The sequence below is a fragment of the Geotrypetes seraphini genome, chromosome 4 (assembly GCF_902459505.1).
Source record: "Geotrypetes seraphini chromosome 4, aGeoSer1.1, whole genome shotgun sequence".
In the NCBI taxonomy this organism is placed as follows: Eukaryota; Metazoa; Chordata; class Amphibia; order Gymnophiona; family Dermophiidae; genus Geotrypetes; species Geotrypetes seraphini.
This window is the reverse complement of record NC_047087.1, coordinates 319,832,180-319,845,839: the sequence shown is the minus strand read 5'-3', so window position 1 is coordinate 319,845,839 and position 13,660 is coordinate 319,832,180. Positions and strand designations below refer to the sequence as shown.

At 39.7% G+C, this 13,660-nt stretch overlaps 1 protein-coding gene across 7 annotated transcripts in view; it reads left to right on the top strand.

Moving 5' to 3' along the window:
• The window catches only part of TIAL1 (TIA1 cytotoxic granule associated RNA binding protein like 1), a 539,174-nt gene that overhangs the window by 231,875 nt on the left and 293,639 nt on the right, over positions 1 to 13,660 (top strand). For all 7 annotated transcript variants that reach the window (XR_004539125.1, XR_004539126.1, XM_033940857.1 and 4 more), the window contains exons 5-6: positions 6,557 to 6,644; positions 10,317 to 10,392. Coding sequence is in view for 5 of the 7 variants with exons in the window: in XM_033940857.1 (XP_033796748.1) it covers positions 6,557 to 6,644; positions 10,317 to 10,392 (164 nt within the window). In the remaining 2 variants the exon portion in view is untranslated. The remainder of the gene's footprint in view (positions 1 to 6,556; positions 6,645 to 10,316; positions 10,393 to 13,660) is intronic.

The window sequence follows — 13,660 nt, the reverse complement described above, 5'->3', positions numbered from 1 at the left end:
AAGAGTAGTCTCCGCCACAACATCCTCAGGAAGAGAATTCCAAGCGCCCACCACTCGTTGTGAGAAACAAAACTTCCTGGCATTTATCCTGAACCTGCTGCCACCCAGTTTCAGGCTGTGATCTCTTGTCCGTGTCACATCTGAAAATGTTAGTAATGCTGCTTCTTGGTCTATTTTATAAAATCATTTTAATATTTTAAAAGTCTCTATCAAATTGCCTCTCAGTCTTCTCCTCTTGAGTGTGAACAGTCCCAGTTTCCTGAGGCGTTCTTCGTAGCTCAAATTTTTCATTCCTTTGACTAGTTTCGTGGCTCGCCTTTTCACCTTCTCCAACAGAGTTATGTCCTTCTTGAGGTAAGGAGACCAGTGTTGGACACAGTATTCTAAGTGTAGTCTGACCATTGCTCTATAAAGTGGCATTATGACTTCTTCCGATCTACTCGTGATCCCGTTCTTAATCATGCCCAGCATGCTCTCTTCGCCGCCATCCAGTCTGCTCATTAGTTATTCTCATTAGAAGTACATGATTACGTTAACTTGTCTCTTGGAGTTTTCTGTGGCCACCCTCCACTTTAGCTGTTATATCATAGAAACATAAAAACATGATGGCAGATAAAGGCCAAATGGCCCATCTAGTCTGCCCATCCACAGTAACCATTATCTCTTTCTCTCTCCGAGAGATCCCACGTGACTATCCCAGGCCCTTTTGAATTCAGACACAGTCTCTGTCTCCACCACCTCTTCTGGGAGAGTGTTCCATGCATCTACCACCCTTTCTGTAAAAAAAGTATTTCCTCCGGAGCTTATCACCTCTTAACTTCATCCTATGCCCTCTAATTGCAGTTTCCTTTCAAATTAAAGAGACTCGACTCATGCGTATTCACATTACGTAGGTATTTAAATGTCTCTATCATATCTCCCCTCTCCCGCTTTCCTCCAAAGTATACAGATTAAGATCTTTCAGTCTGTCTCCATATGCCTTATGAAGAAGACCACACACCATTTTAGTAGCCTTCCTCTGGACCCACTCCATCCTTTTTTATCTTTTTGAAGGTGCGACCTCCAGAATTGCACACAGTATTTTAAATGAGGTCTCACCAAAGTTTTATATCCTCCTTTTTTCTACTAGCCATACCTCTCCCTATGCAACCTAGCATCCTTCTAGCTTTCGCTGTTACCTTTTAATAATAATAATAATAATAATAATAATAACAGCTTATATACTGCAATACCGTGAAGTTCTATGCGGTTTACAAAGATTAAGCAAAGGTACAAATTGATTGACTTTAAGAGGGGAGGAAGAAAGAGAGTTAATAGGACAGGAAATCCATTTTTGAGGAGAGAGTGATCAATAGAACAAGTTAATCACTATAGAGGGGAGAGAGAAGAGAGGATCAGTTGTCTAGATACTTTAGGAACAGGTGTGTTTTCAGACGTTTCCTAAATTCCTCATAAGTAGTGGGCGAAAGCAATTGTTCTAGGTCTTTACCCCATGATGCTGCTTGGTGCGAGAGAAGATGTTCATGGTGTTTTTTCAGTTTACAACCTCTCATTGGGGGGGAAACAAAGTTGGAATGTGAGCTTCTCTTGTGTCTGTTGGCTGAGAAGATGAAAAGGTCAGTTATATATTTAGGGGCAAGTCCGTGTAGTGCTTTGAAGCAGAAGCAGGCAAATTTAAACTTTACGCGTGCCTCCATTGGCAGCCAATGCAGCTGCCGGTAGTAGGGTGTCATGTGGTCAAACTTCCTCAGCCCAAAGATCAGTTTGACCGCTGCATTTTGCATCAATTGTAAACGTTGCATGTTCTTTTGGGAAATTGCTAAATAGGCGATGTTGCAGTAGTCAAGTAGACTCTGTACGAGGGATTGGACTAGAGTTCTGAATGCCGCAGTATCGAAATAAGCTTTAATGGATCTGAGTTTCCAGAGAGTGAAAAATCCCTTTCTGATCAAGAAGTCCACCTGGTTTCTCATGGTTAGGCACTGATCCAAAGTTACACCTAGTATCTTTATGGTAGGTTGGATAGGGTAATTAAGATTATTGATACAACCTGTTTGTCCACCTTAAGATCATCACATACAATCACACCCAAGTCCTGCTCTTCCGTTGTGCAGTTAAGCTCTTCACTCCCTAATCTGTACTGTTCCCTCAGGTTTTTGCAGCTCAAATGCATGACCTTGCATTTCTTATCATTAAATTTTAGCTGCCAAATTTCAGACCATTCTTCAAGCTTCGCCAGGTCTTTCTTCATGTTATTCACACCATCCTGGGTGTCTACTCTTTTACAGATTTTGGTATCATCTGCAAAGAAGCAAATCTTACCTGACAATCCTTCAGCAATATCGTTTATAAAAATGTTAGAGCAGGCCCAAGAACAGAACCTTGAGGCACACCACTGGTAACATCCCTTTCCTCAGAGTGATCTCCATTGATCACTACCCTCTGTCGCCTTCCACTCAACTAGTTCTTGACATAGCCTGTCATTTTGGGACTCATCCCGAGGGTAATCAATTTATTTATTAGACGTCTGTGTGGAACACTGACTTTGATAAAATCTAAATACAGCACATCTAGCGTCCATCCTGTATCTAAACCGTTTGATTGCTATTTCCCAGGTGGGTAACCACTTCAACATTAGAGATACTGTCCCCATTTGTGAGGACCAGATGTAGTATCGTTTTTTCCCTCATGGGTTCCGTCACCATTTGTCTGAGCAGAGCTTCTTGAAAGGCATCCAAGTCTCCCTACTTCTTTCTGATTCTGCAGACGGAGCATTCCAGTCTGCATCTGGCAAATTGAAGTCACCCAACACCAGCACCTCCTCTTTCTTTCTGAACTTTTGGATATCCGCAATTAGATCTTTATCAATTTGTTGCAATTGAGTCGGAGGTCTGTAGATTGCACCCACATAAATAGAAGTTTCATCTTGTCTTTTCAAAGTGCTCCATATCGCGTCTTCCTCTCCTTAGCTTCCCTGCATTTCAGTCGCTTGGATATCAATCTTTACATAGAGAGCTACTCCTCTGCCTCTTTGACCATCTCTGTCCTTTCTAAAAAGATTATATCCTGGTATGTTTCTATCCCATCCATGGGAGTCGGTGAACCAGGTCTCTGTGATAGCAACAATATTCAGGTCTGCCTCTAACATCAGGGCTTTCAGATCATGAACTTTGTTGCTTAGAATGCGGGCGTTTGGGGTCATTGCTTTCCAACTACTATTCCTCAACAATCTCATTTTTTGTATTGTTTTTTAATTTAATTTCTTGTTGCATCGCTAGGAAGTGAATTGCTAATATTGTTCTTTTCATTGCTTTCTTTATTATCATCAAATCTTGTGTTTTGCTGGGAGTGGCCATACATACGCCACCTCCACCTTCTAGTTTAAATGCCTAGAAACATATTACCTTAATTTCTCAGCCAGGATTCTTTTTCCTGCTATGGTAAGGTGCAGCCCATCATTACAATGCAGTCTCTTGTTTTTCCATGTATTCCATCCTCCTATGTACCTAAAACCTTCTTGATGACACCAGGCTTTGAGCCACCTATTGAAGTTCTCAGTATTTTGTACTCTTTCCTCTCCCTTTCCATAAGTAGGCAGTACTTCTGAAAAACTACAATCTTTACAAAAGGTTTTATCCACTCCCCAAGCTCCCGAAAAGCTTTCTGTACTGCAAGTCGGTTATTGTTGGCTAGGTCATTTGTTCCGAGGTGGATAATAATATCAGGGTTCAAATTATTAGCTTCTTCCCTAATTACATTCAGTGTCTGGCATTCCTGGTAGCTGAGGATCCCAAAAGGCATTTCACTATTTTGAGTTCCTTGTCCTGTGTTCCAAGGTTAATCCCTTTGATAATGGAATCCCCTAGCAGCAATACTTTCCCGGTTTGAGCTGGTTTTTGTTCCTTCTCAGTTCTTTTATCTTGAGCTTTTTTATATTTGCTTTGGGGGTGCTTAACTTCACATGTTATCTTCACTGGTTCTGATTCCTCCTCAGTTCTTTTATCCTGAGCATCACAATGCTCTAATGGAGCAAAGGAATTCTTTAGGGGCAACAATTGTGAAGGTGGATGTTTCTGTGTCGCATGCCGCAGTCTACCCGACCGTGATCCATTTATTCCTATGTTGTTTTATTCTTTGGGGCAGTGGTGGTAAATTGGTATATTTGTGTGGGGTGATTGTAGCTGCTTTAATAGCCTCCAATTCCTGCTTAAGTTTGCAGAGCTCCTCTTTGATACTAGCAAGTTGAAGACAGATGGGGCAAGCTTTGAGCCTCCAGATGGTTTAAATGTTAAAGTTAGTGCTTAAATCAAGAGAAAAAAAAAATTTCATGTAGCAAAATCTATTTCCAGTCAGTTAAGATATTTAAGAATAAAATCAAAAGGCACTTAGCAATTTCCAGAGCAGATCCTTGCAGAATGGCACCTGAAGGCAACTATGTCCAGCTGAAGTGCCCTAACCTCTTTAGTCTTTCCTCATATGAAATGAGTTCATATCTTGGTCATTCTTCTTTGAACCTGTTTTGAGGAAAAATTAGGTTCTTAGGTTAATATAATATTAATGTCTTATAAGGTCTTAACTAAAATTGTATCTAATACATATTGGTTATGGGGCCTCTCATATATATCCTGCATAATACAATTATCAGCCTCAGCAAGAAGGGTTTCGGAACTGCAGGCTTGTCCTGCAGAGTGTCTTTCCTCAGATTTATGGAGGCTGGGGTCTCGCTGCACATGGTACCTTCTTTTCTACCATAGTTGGTTTTGGCCTTCGACATAAGTCGGGAAGTCCAGCAATTCACGGTCCATTCCACAGGTTCGAAGAAAAGTGATAAAGTTTTGTCATTGCTGGATGATGGAGAGTTTTCTGTTATCTCGAGATGAATGAATTTTGTTTCTCAGATAGTCTCTCTGTTCTAATGACTCTTAGTCGTCGTTGGAGGCTAACTTCTAATCCTTCCATTTCAAGATGGATTTGTTTGGCTATTTCTTTAAGAACCACCGATTTTTTTAAGAACACACATACTCTGGTGGAGAACATGTCTTTCCACCAGATCAATTACCACCTATAAATAAGGCTAATTTCTTACCAACACCAAAAAGAAATAGCTCAGAAGAATTACCAGTTTCTGGAAATTTACCAGTTGATATTGACTTCCAAAATGTAACAGCAGTTTTGGGAAAATTATTTCATGGATGTGAAGGACAGAGCTACATCAATTCAATCATGAGGTTATTCATTAAGAAAATAGGTATGCTTTTCTGTGGCCAACGCATATGGCTACACCACGATATTACAAAAACCAACATAAGAAAGGCATAAGCTATTTTTAGCAATGCGAAAAGATACAAAGAAGTTGGGGGCTACTTTTACTTTAGCTTATCCTTGTAAGTGCATAATTAAGTATATGTGTTTAAAATATGTTTTTTATGCACCTGATCATCTAAGATCCTTTTTGGACCTTAAGGGGTTAATCAGAGGTGGAGTGTCTAGCTCTAAAAATTAAAATCCAGGGGAGGGGGGGGGGGGTAGATGTATTAAGCGTGTTCTTATTTTATAATTTGTAATTTTACTTTGAATATCTCCCTGTAATGTAGATCGTTCCTCTAAATTGAGGTCTATGAGGGAGTTATAACCATTAAGAATTGGTTTTGTTTCCGATAGGAATGTGAATATTTCTTGTTTTGTCTTTTTTTTTTTTTATTTACATGATGGATTATGACTCTGTATTGCTTTAACAAGTTGTATTACTTGTGAATAATATGATAATGAATAAAAATAAAATTTAAAAAAAGAGCACACCTACTGTGAGGAGTGAGGCTGCTTCATAGACGGAGTCCTGGGAGATTTGTAAGGTGGCTTTGTGGTCCACCCTCCATACGTATACAAAATTTTGTAGGGTGGATATAGCGACACAACTGGACGCTGCTTTTAGATCATCAGTGCTATCACAGATTCATCTGCCCCGCCCTAGACTGAGGGGACTTCTTTGTTATCTCCCACTGGTATGCCACAGATTTGTATGCCTATTATAATAGATGGGAAGATTAGGTTCTTACCTCAATAATTTTCTTTCTAGTAGAAAGACATATGAGTCTGGAAGGTCTGCCCTTTCAGATTTCGCTTAGCCTGCTTCTTGTCTCAGACACATATGTATAGCCAGATAGTTTCTCATCTCCTGTCAAGACAGGTCCAAAGAGTAATAAATTACCTCTCTGCAACAAAGAGGTAAGTGAAAGTCTTTGAGAGCTACTTAAGTGTTAGTGCCATGGGGGAAACCACTGCTTGCCCTGGATCAGTAGCAAGGAATGTTGCTGTTTGGGTTTTTGCTAGGTATTTGTGACCTGGATTGGCCACTGTTAAGATGGGATACTAGCATAGATGGACCATTGGTCTGACCCAGTATGGTTATTCTTATGTTCTTAACTAATGCACATTCTTTAGTTTCAGATGAAGCCTTGTTTTCTTAAGCTGTGTTAACTATTTCATCTTCCACTTGTAGGTACTCTTAAGCAGTAACAAAACATTTCCAATGGTATCCTCTTAATATGTTTTTTAGATCATTTCCATGTGTTCGTTGGAGATTTAAGTCCAGAAATCACAACAGAAGACATAAAGTCAGCATTTGCTCCTTTTGGTAAAATCTCGTAAGTATCATGTAAAGTGTTCTGTAGACATATTACCAGTTCAACTTCTGTATACCCAAAATATCACTCTTAACTACCACAGATTTGATACTGTTCTGTGCTTTGAAATAAACACATGGTTTCTGTTCTAACAAGTCTCATGCTCATACATTGCTGAAAGTAGTGTTTTAACCTGTGTTTATTATAAGATTCCTCTTTAATTATTTTGTTGTTTTGCTAGATATAAACTTGAAAGTGTAGATTTCCAGTTTTGAGCGGTATTGATGAATTTTGTACACTGAATTTTTTTGTGCAGAGAAGCAATGACTATATATGTTCATGTTCTATTAAACAAAATTGCTAGTTTGTGACCATATATTTTCTTCCAGTGCAGATAACTTTGATTTTTCAGTTGATAGTCAATGACTGTTTCCTGTTATAAAAACTGAGGTCGCCCATGCCCCAACAAAGCAGTGATCAGCAATGTAGGGGTCATGTGTACATGATCTTGCATATGTCATAAAGGTAGTAGAAAGATAAATTTTCACGTTCTCTACCACTCCAATTGGAAAAGTTAAGTTACACACCTACTGGGATTTTATAAGAAACAACCAAGTGAATAAGATTAAAATAATTAGCTTCATTCATTTTTATTAATGATCTTTTTCATAATCCTGATAGCTTAAAGAAATGATTAATGTCAATATAACTCAAAAGAGAAATGCCATTTCAGCTATTTTTTTTTTTTTTTACTGGGCTGTATCAGAATCCATCTGCTGTGTTCTAGCAAATATTATTTGACTGGTCAAAGATAGAATTGACTGGGCCTAATTTAATCCTCATCTAAACATATCAATTTAATCCTCATCTAAACATATCAAGGAATAAAGCCCTAATTAGATCTGGATCAGTGGTATAAAGTCAAATGAAAAACACTGAGGGGAAGATTCTCAAAACTTATCTTGCCCCTAACGATTTTAACTAAACTTGTTCCAGCCAGTTTAGCATGCATGTATTTTAGCAGCTAATTATCAAAATGGTTCACCACGGTCTTTTCTTAGCTTTCTAGCAGTCTACAACTCTGTCATGCAAATGTAATACAATGAGGTCATTAATATTAAAATGAGCACTCCGGGCAATTCTCTTATCATTGCTGGGTGATTTCCTAATCTCATTGTAGTACATTTGTGGGCAAATTTTCCAGCAGGGTGTGAGCTGTTGTAGCCTTACTTCCTTAGTGCCTGAGCGCTAATTGACTCAGGCGTTGACAGGAAAGTAAAGTTTGACAGCTCATATCCCCCGCCCCCACAAATAATATTAATTTAAAAAAATACCTCAAATTGAAGATCGGCAGGATGGATGCCCACTCCCTCCTACCACTGCCATCATACACTCCTCCAGCAGTGAGAGGGATGCCCACTCCCTCCCTCCTTTGCAAACCCCTTCTCCCCCCAAAAGCGGAAGGGATTCCCACTCCCTCCCACTGTCAAGCAACCCTCATCCTCCCTGGCAGCGGGAGGGATGCCCACTTCCTCCCACTGCCCTGTTCCCCCTCCCCCTAATTTCTTCAGAAGGCCGGCTGGAGGAATGACTACTCCCACCTGCCAGCAGGCCTTCCTCTTCAAAATGGTGGGTCTTCCCCTTCCTGGTGCATACTGGGATATACCAGGGAGGGGCCTAAGGCTCTGATTGGCCCAGGTGTCTAAGACCTCTCCCATAGGAGGGGCCTTAAGTGCCTGAGCCAATCAGAGCCTTAGGCCCCCTCCCCTTCACATCCCAGGATGCACCAAGAAGGGGAAGGCCTACCATTTTGAAGAGGCGGGTCTTCCAGCCGGAGGGCATAGGCATCCCTCCGGCAGGCCTTCCAGAAGAAGGTAGGGGATGGTGGTGTGTGTCAGCGGGAGGAGTGGTTATCCTTTCTTCTGCCTTATGGGAGGTGTTGCTTTATGCCAGTGGCATGAGTGAGCATCTGTCCTGCTGCTGGTGTAGGGGGAGGGGGGTGTTAGATGGCGGTGGAGAGTAGGCATCCATTCTGCCGATTTTCATTTTGGGGTGTTCTTTTTTTTAACTTGTTGGTGTATTCTGTGCATGTGCCAATTGCCATCACCAGCGACTCATCCCATACAAATTTAGCCACCCTCCGTGAACCTGATTTGCATGCATATGTTTGTGACTCATCTTTTTAAAATCGTTACAATAGCGACTGCGACAGCAGCTCTTCAGATTTTACCACAAATATTAGAGAATCTTCACCTGAGTGTTTTGGTTGAAGAATGTTGTACTCATTGCCGCATGTATAGTGCTCACATTTTTCTGCATGGATTGTAGTTGTATGGACTTGAAAAACCTTTTACTGTCTGAGAATCCTTCTAGATAAAATCCTGTCATGTATCTGTGCTGAAAGTGATCTTGGTACTAAAGATAATTTTGTTTTCTATTTTGAATCAAGAAAGACTGTTTGTATTGCCACTTTGTGCTAGAGTACATTCCAACCAAGAACACTCCCAATTGTCTGTCTTTCTTAAAAAAACAAACCCAAGCTATTCGCACTCTTTTTGTGTTTTGTGTTTTTGGTTTAGTTGTTTTTCTATAAATCAAAATGCTGAAACCTTATCTTCTGCTATATTTCCTTTTGGTTTTTATCTCTGTGTGGTAAGTAGTACTGTTAAAACAAATGGCTATGCAGGTTGTGCTGTTTTTCCCACAATTGATTTGCTTTACCTGAGACCTGCAGTTCTTCTTGGGTCCAAGCCACCATTAAAAGTAATAGCATTCTGGTTATTTTGCAGAATTGCTCATAAGAATGGACAGGATCTTGAAGGCTAACTGCAAGGAACTGTGCACACTGGAATTCAGTTGTAGATTTTTTTTCTTACTTCTATTTATTCTTATATTTATATATTTCTTTCACTATATATATATATATATATATTTTAGCATTGACATTTTAAATCTTTCTATATTCAGCGTAGTACTATATTTTCCAATCATCTTAACTCACTTAAAAAACATGAACAATTTCTGTGTAAATTTTGTTGTTTTTCGTACTGGTGTGCTTAGTATTGTTGTTAGTTTTATTCTCCTTTCTTAAATTTCTGAAAATGTCAATTTTTCAAAATTTACAGCTGCCCCAACTCCAAAATGATGGTAGAGAATTGACCAAGAAAATAAAAGAAATCTGTTAACAGGCCATGTATGCCTTTTAATTCCTATTTTTTCCTCTTTTTCAACTTTTAATATTTCATATATTTTGTGTAACTAGGCAGAAGATGTAGTAGTTAGAAAATTGCATGGTAAAATAGCTATAATTGTTAGACCTTAATTTTATAAAATATTATCCTTAGCAGACCCTAGCATATAGAATATCAAGTTGAAGCAACTATATATTCCTTTAAACTTCAAAAGTTTAATAATGTGTTTAGTTAGGAATCGTGTAAGCTATAGTGATTAGGTTGCATGTTTTACATGTATTTTGTCCTGTTTTTTTTTTCTAACAGGTCAAGGGAGCAGTAGGGATTGTTAAGGAATGGCAATAGTACAGTATTAGTATTAACTGAAAAGTTATACAAAAAACAGAAATAAAGGAAAAAGCTCACAATACAGTGTGTGTGGTTCCTTTTGTTATTTTTTTAAAGAATCTTCTTGTTCTAAAATTCTGCCCCTAGCCTTAATGAGTTGTGCTTCTTTTCGCAGGGATGCACGTGTGGTCAAAGACATGGCAACAGGCAAATCAAAAGGCTATGGTTTTGTTTCATTTTATAACAAATTGGTAAGTCTGAATGAGTTTGATGCAGATCTAATGACTCCTCCTTGTTCACGCACTTGCTATTTATTTGATTTATGAGGCTAAATTTGATGTGAGGGATTATTAGGAAAGGAATAGTAAATGAAACAGATGCCTTCTACTATACAGACAATATTTTTCTGACTGACTTTGTGGAGTTCCTAAGCATCAATTATTCCAGTAACCAGATCTATCTGCATAATATTGCAAGCTGGCTGCTTGAGAGCCACCTAATAATAAATCCATCGAAGACTGTCACTGTCCCCAACTGTTATACCCATTGTAAATAACATTCCTATCACTATTGTTTCCCAGTTCAAATGCCTGGGAGTTTGTTTCCACCTAGAATCAACTCGTCATTCAGCTTTCTTTTGTCGTGCCCTCTTTTTTTTTTTTTTAGCTCATTACCCCTTGAAGTCCAGTTGGAACAATGTTATCTGGAGTTTAAATCTACCCTAGATATACCTCTATCCAGTGCAATAGGTATGTCGTTCCGGACAAGTAGGTTATCTCCCTATTGCCACGAGCCACATGCAGAAGGAATCCACTCCGGATTTTTTTCTGTTAACCTCCTACTTCACCAGGAGCTCTACTGCCATCTTCAGTTTTTCCCTTCTGAATACGAGCTGGAAGGAGCGTTTCTGTTCTCCTCTCTTCTTATTTTAAGTGCTTGGAGCTTATCACCTTTAGTGTCAATTTTGCCTGTGTAGAGAAGAAGCTTAAGAACATAAGAATAGCCTTACTGGGTCAGACCAATGGTCCATCAAGCCCAGTAACCTGTTCTCACCTTGGCCAATCCAGGTCACTAGTACTTGGCCAAAACCCAAAGAGTAGCAACATTCCATGCTGAGGTCTGCAGCTGACGGGCCAATCCCTGGTGGTACCTTTTAACTAGCCTGCACAAGTATTTTAAAGCTCGGGGCCATTCCTGCTTGATCACAGGCTGTTAGGTATCTATAGGAGGCTTAGTGGTGTCTTGCAGGGTGCTGGCTGCATTTTTCGCCTTCCCCCCTTGTATTTGGTGGAAGTGAGGGTACAGTCAGAAGCCATGTCTGGCTGGCAGTCCGAAGATCAGCATTGAAGAGGAATTTACAGCATGAGGCAGTGATTCTTATCCTTTCCAGCTACTGTAAAGAGCTGAGGCAGGTTACAACACATTGCCAGCACAAATCACAGTTAATTGGTGGGGGAGGGCAGGGGGGTCTGAAAATCAGGTTTATGAGACCTCCTGCATGTTCCCCTCCTGAGAAATCCTATATTCCCTGATTTTTTTTTTTTTACTTTAGTAAGTCAGTTATTTTAGTGATTTTGGCCAAAATCTTGATGGTGGCCATCTTGAATTTTTAGCATTCTTTTTTTTTTCTTGCACTTCCAAAACTAATTTTTTCCCCTCAAAACTGGAATGGAGTCCTTGAGCTCTTATACCCCAGATTCATGGCAGGATTCTGCAAATTCCACATCTTAGGAGTGTCCTTGCACTACATGCCACACTAGAGAGGTGAGAACGGCCATCATTACCTCTCCTCTGCATGCTCAGCTGACAAAAAGGGCAACTAGCACATTGGGGAAGCCTTTTCTGTTTTCAGGGCCTGGAAATAGTGACTGTTCCACGCGAAAGGACATGGACGACCCACAGCATAAGAAACGCAAGGTGGAATCATCACAGGGTGACTCCTCACTCCCTGGCACAGCTTTCTTCTCAGAATTTTATATGGAAAGCCATTCTCCTGCGCAGTTTCTGTGCGTTGGACTTGCCTCTTCAAGGCTTAGCATCTCAGAGCACACCTGCTTCTCAGTCTACCATTGTTTGGGACTTGGGAGACCTGTTTGCAGGGGATACCGATGATGATGATAATTGTACTGTTCCTTTATTTTCTATGGATGCTCCTCCCATTGCAGAGGACCAGGGAACATACGCTGGCAGTATGAATCCTATTTTGCCCCTAGTACCTGGGGATGTTCCCACGGTTCTGTATTTATTTCAGTCTGCTGCCTTACTGGATCTCATTTTGGAGTTCTGCATGAGCTGAATTTAGGCACACACAGTCAGCTCTTTCTGCCTCCTCCTCCCTCATGTGTAGTTTCAAGTTTAATTTGTATTTGGTAAAATCTCTTTTTTCATGGATTACAAAGCGATGAACAATAAAGTGAAGATTCAGTCCTCTGTGTTTTCCTGGCATCCAGACATTAATGTCTTGATTTCGGAGCAGTGGGATTCTCCTGAAAGGTGTCTCAAAGTAGCACTTGTAGTTTAAATTTAATAAGTTTTTAAGGATTTAAATTAATAAAAGAGGAGGTATAGTGTTTAGAATTATTTATTTAAAAAATTAATGTAATGCAGTTTTTTAAAAAAATATAAAAAATAGAGAATTAAATATTTGATTTATCTATATTGATAGGGAGGTGGGGTAATAGCCGGTGATGTTTTAAGGAGATAAGAGAGTAATGTGTTTCTCTCTTTAAGTAATCCCATTTTGGGAAACATGTTCTCCTAAGTCTGAGGCTTGTCCCCATTAGAAGTTAATTAATGTAATGTGATTAAAAGTCAACAGTTAAATTATTAAATTCAATTATTTAAGTAGTGTATTTAATTAAAAGTTGGAATCTAGAAGTAATGTCCATTTTTGATATTGTGCAAATGGTTCTCAATAGTTTCATATTTTGTGAATATAATACCATTTGAAGTTTATGTTGTTTTGTTGTATCAAAGTAGCATGAGCCATGTTGAGTCTGTTTCCTATGGCACAGGAGTGTCAGCAACTTTTTAGTTAGCCTAAATTTGATTCTTTGATTACATGGGTTACTAAGCGGACCTCTCGAGCGAAGGCGGTGTGGTGCTCAATGATATGCAGGACTACTGAGAATGTTGTTCTTGGGAGACTATTCGAGGCAGTGTCTTTGGGAGTCAAAGCTGCCTCGGTGACATCCTTTGTCACACGTGCTTGTCTGTCCAGACTGTGCACTTTGGCTCCTTTTATCTGTGTGGATTATATAGCTGATGTTCTATATGATATTATACGTGTCCTGGGTAAAGCGTCAGCTTATTTAATTTCTGCTTGTAGAATGCTCTAGATCAGACAATAGACGGATGATTCCACCTCTAAAGCTACTCTTGCCAGATTGGGGCAGTTATTATTTGGTAAAGGCCTGGATGATCTCATGGTGAACCCACAACTTCTAGAGGTTCAGGGCGCTCTAATTTTCGTGGCTCCAGGTGTTCTTACCAATATTCCAGTTCCACGTTAGAGATTCT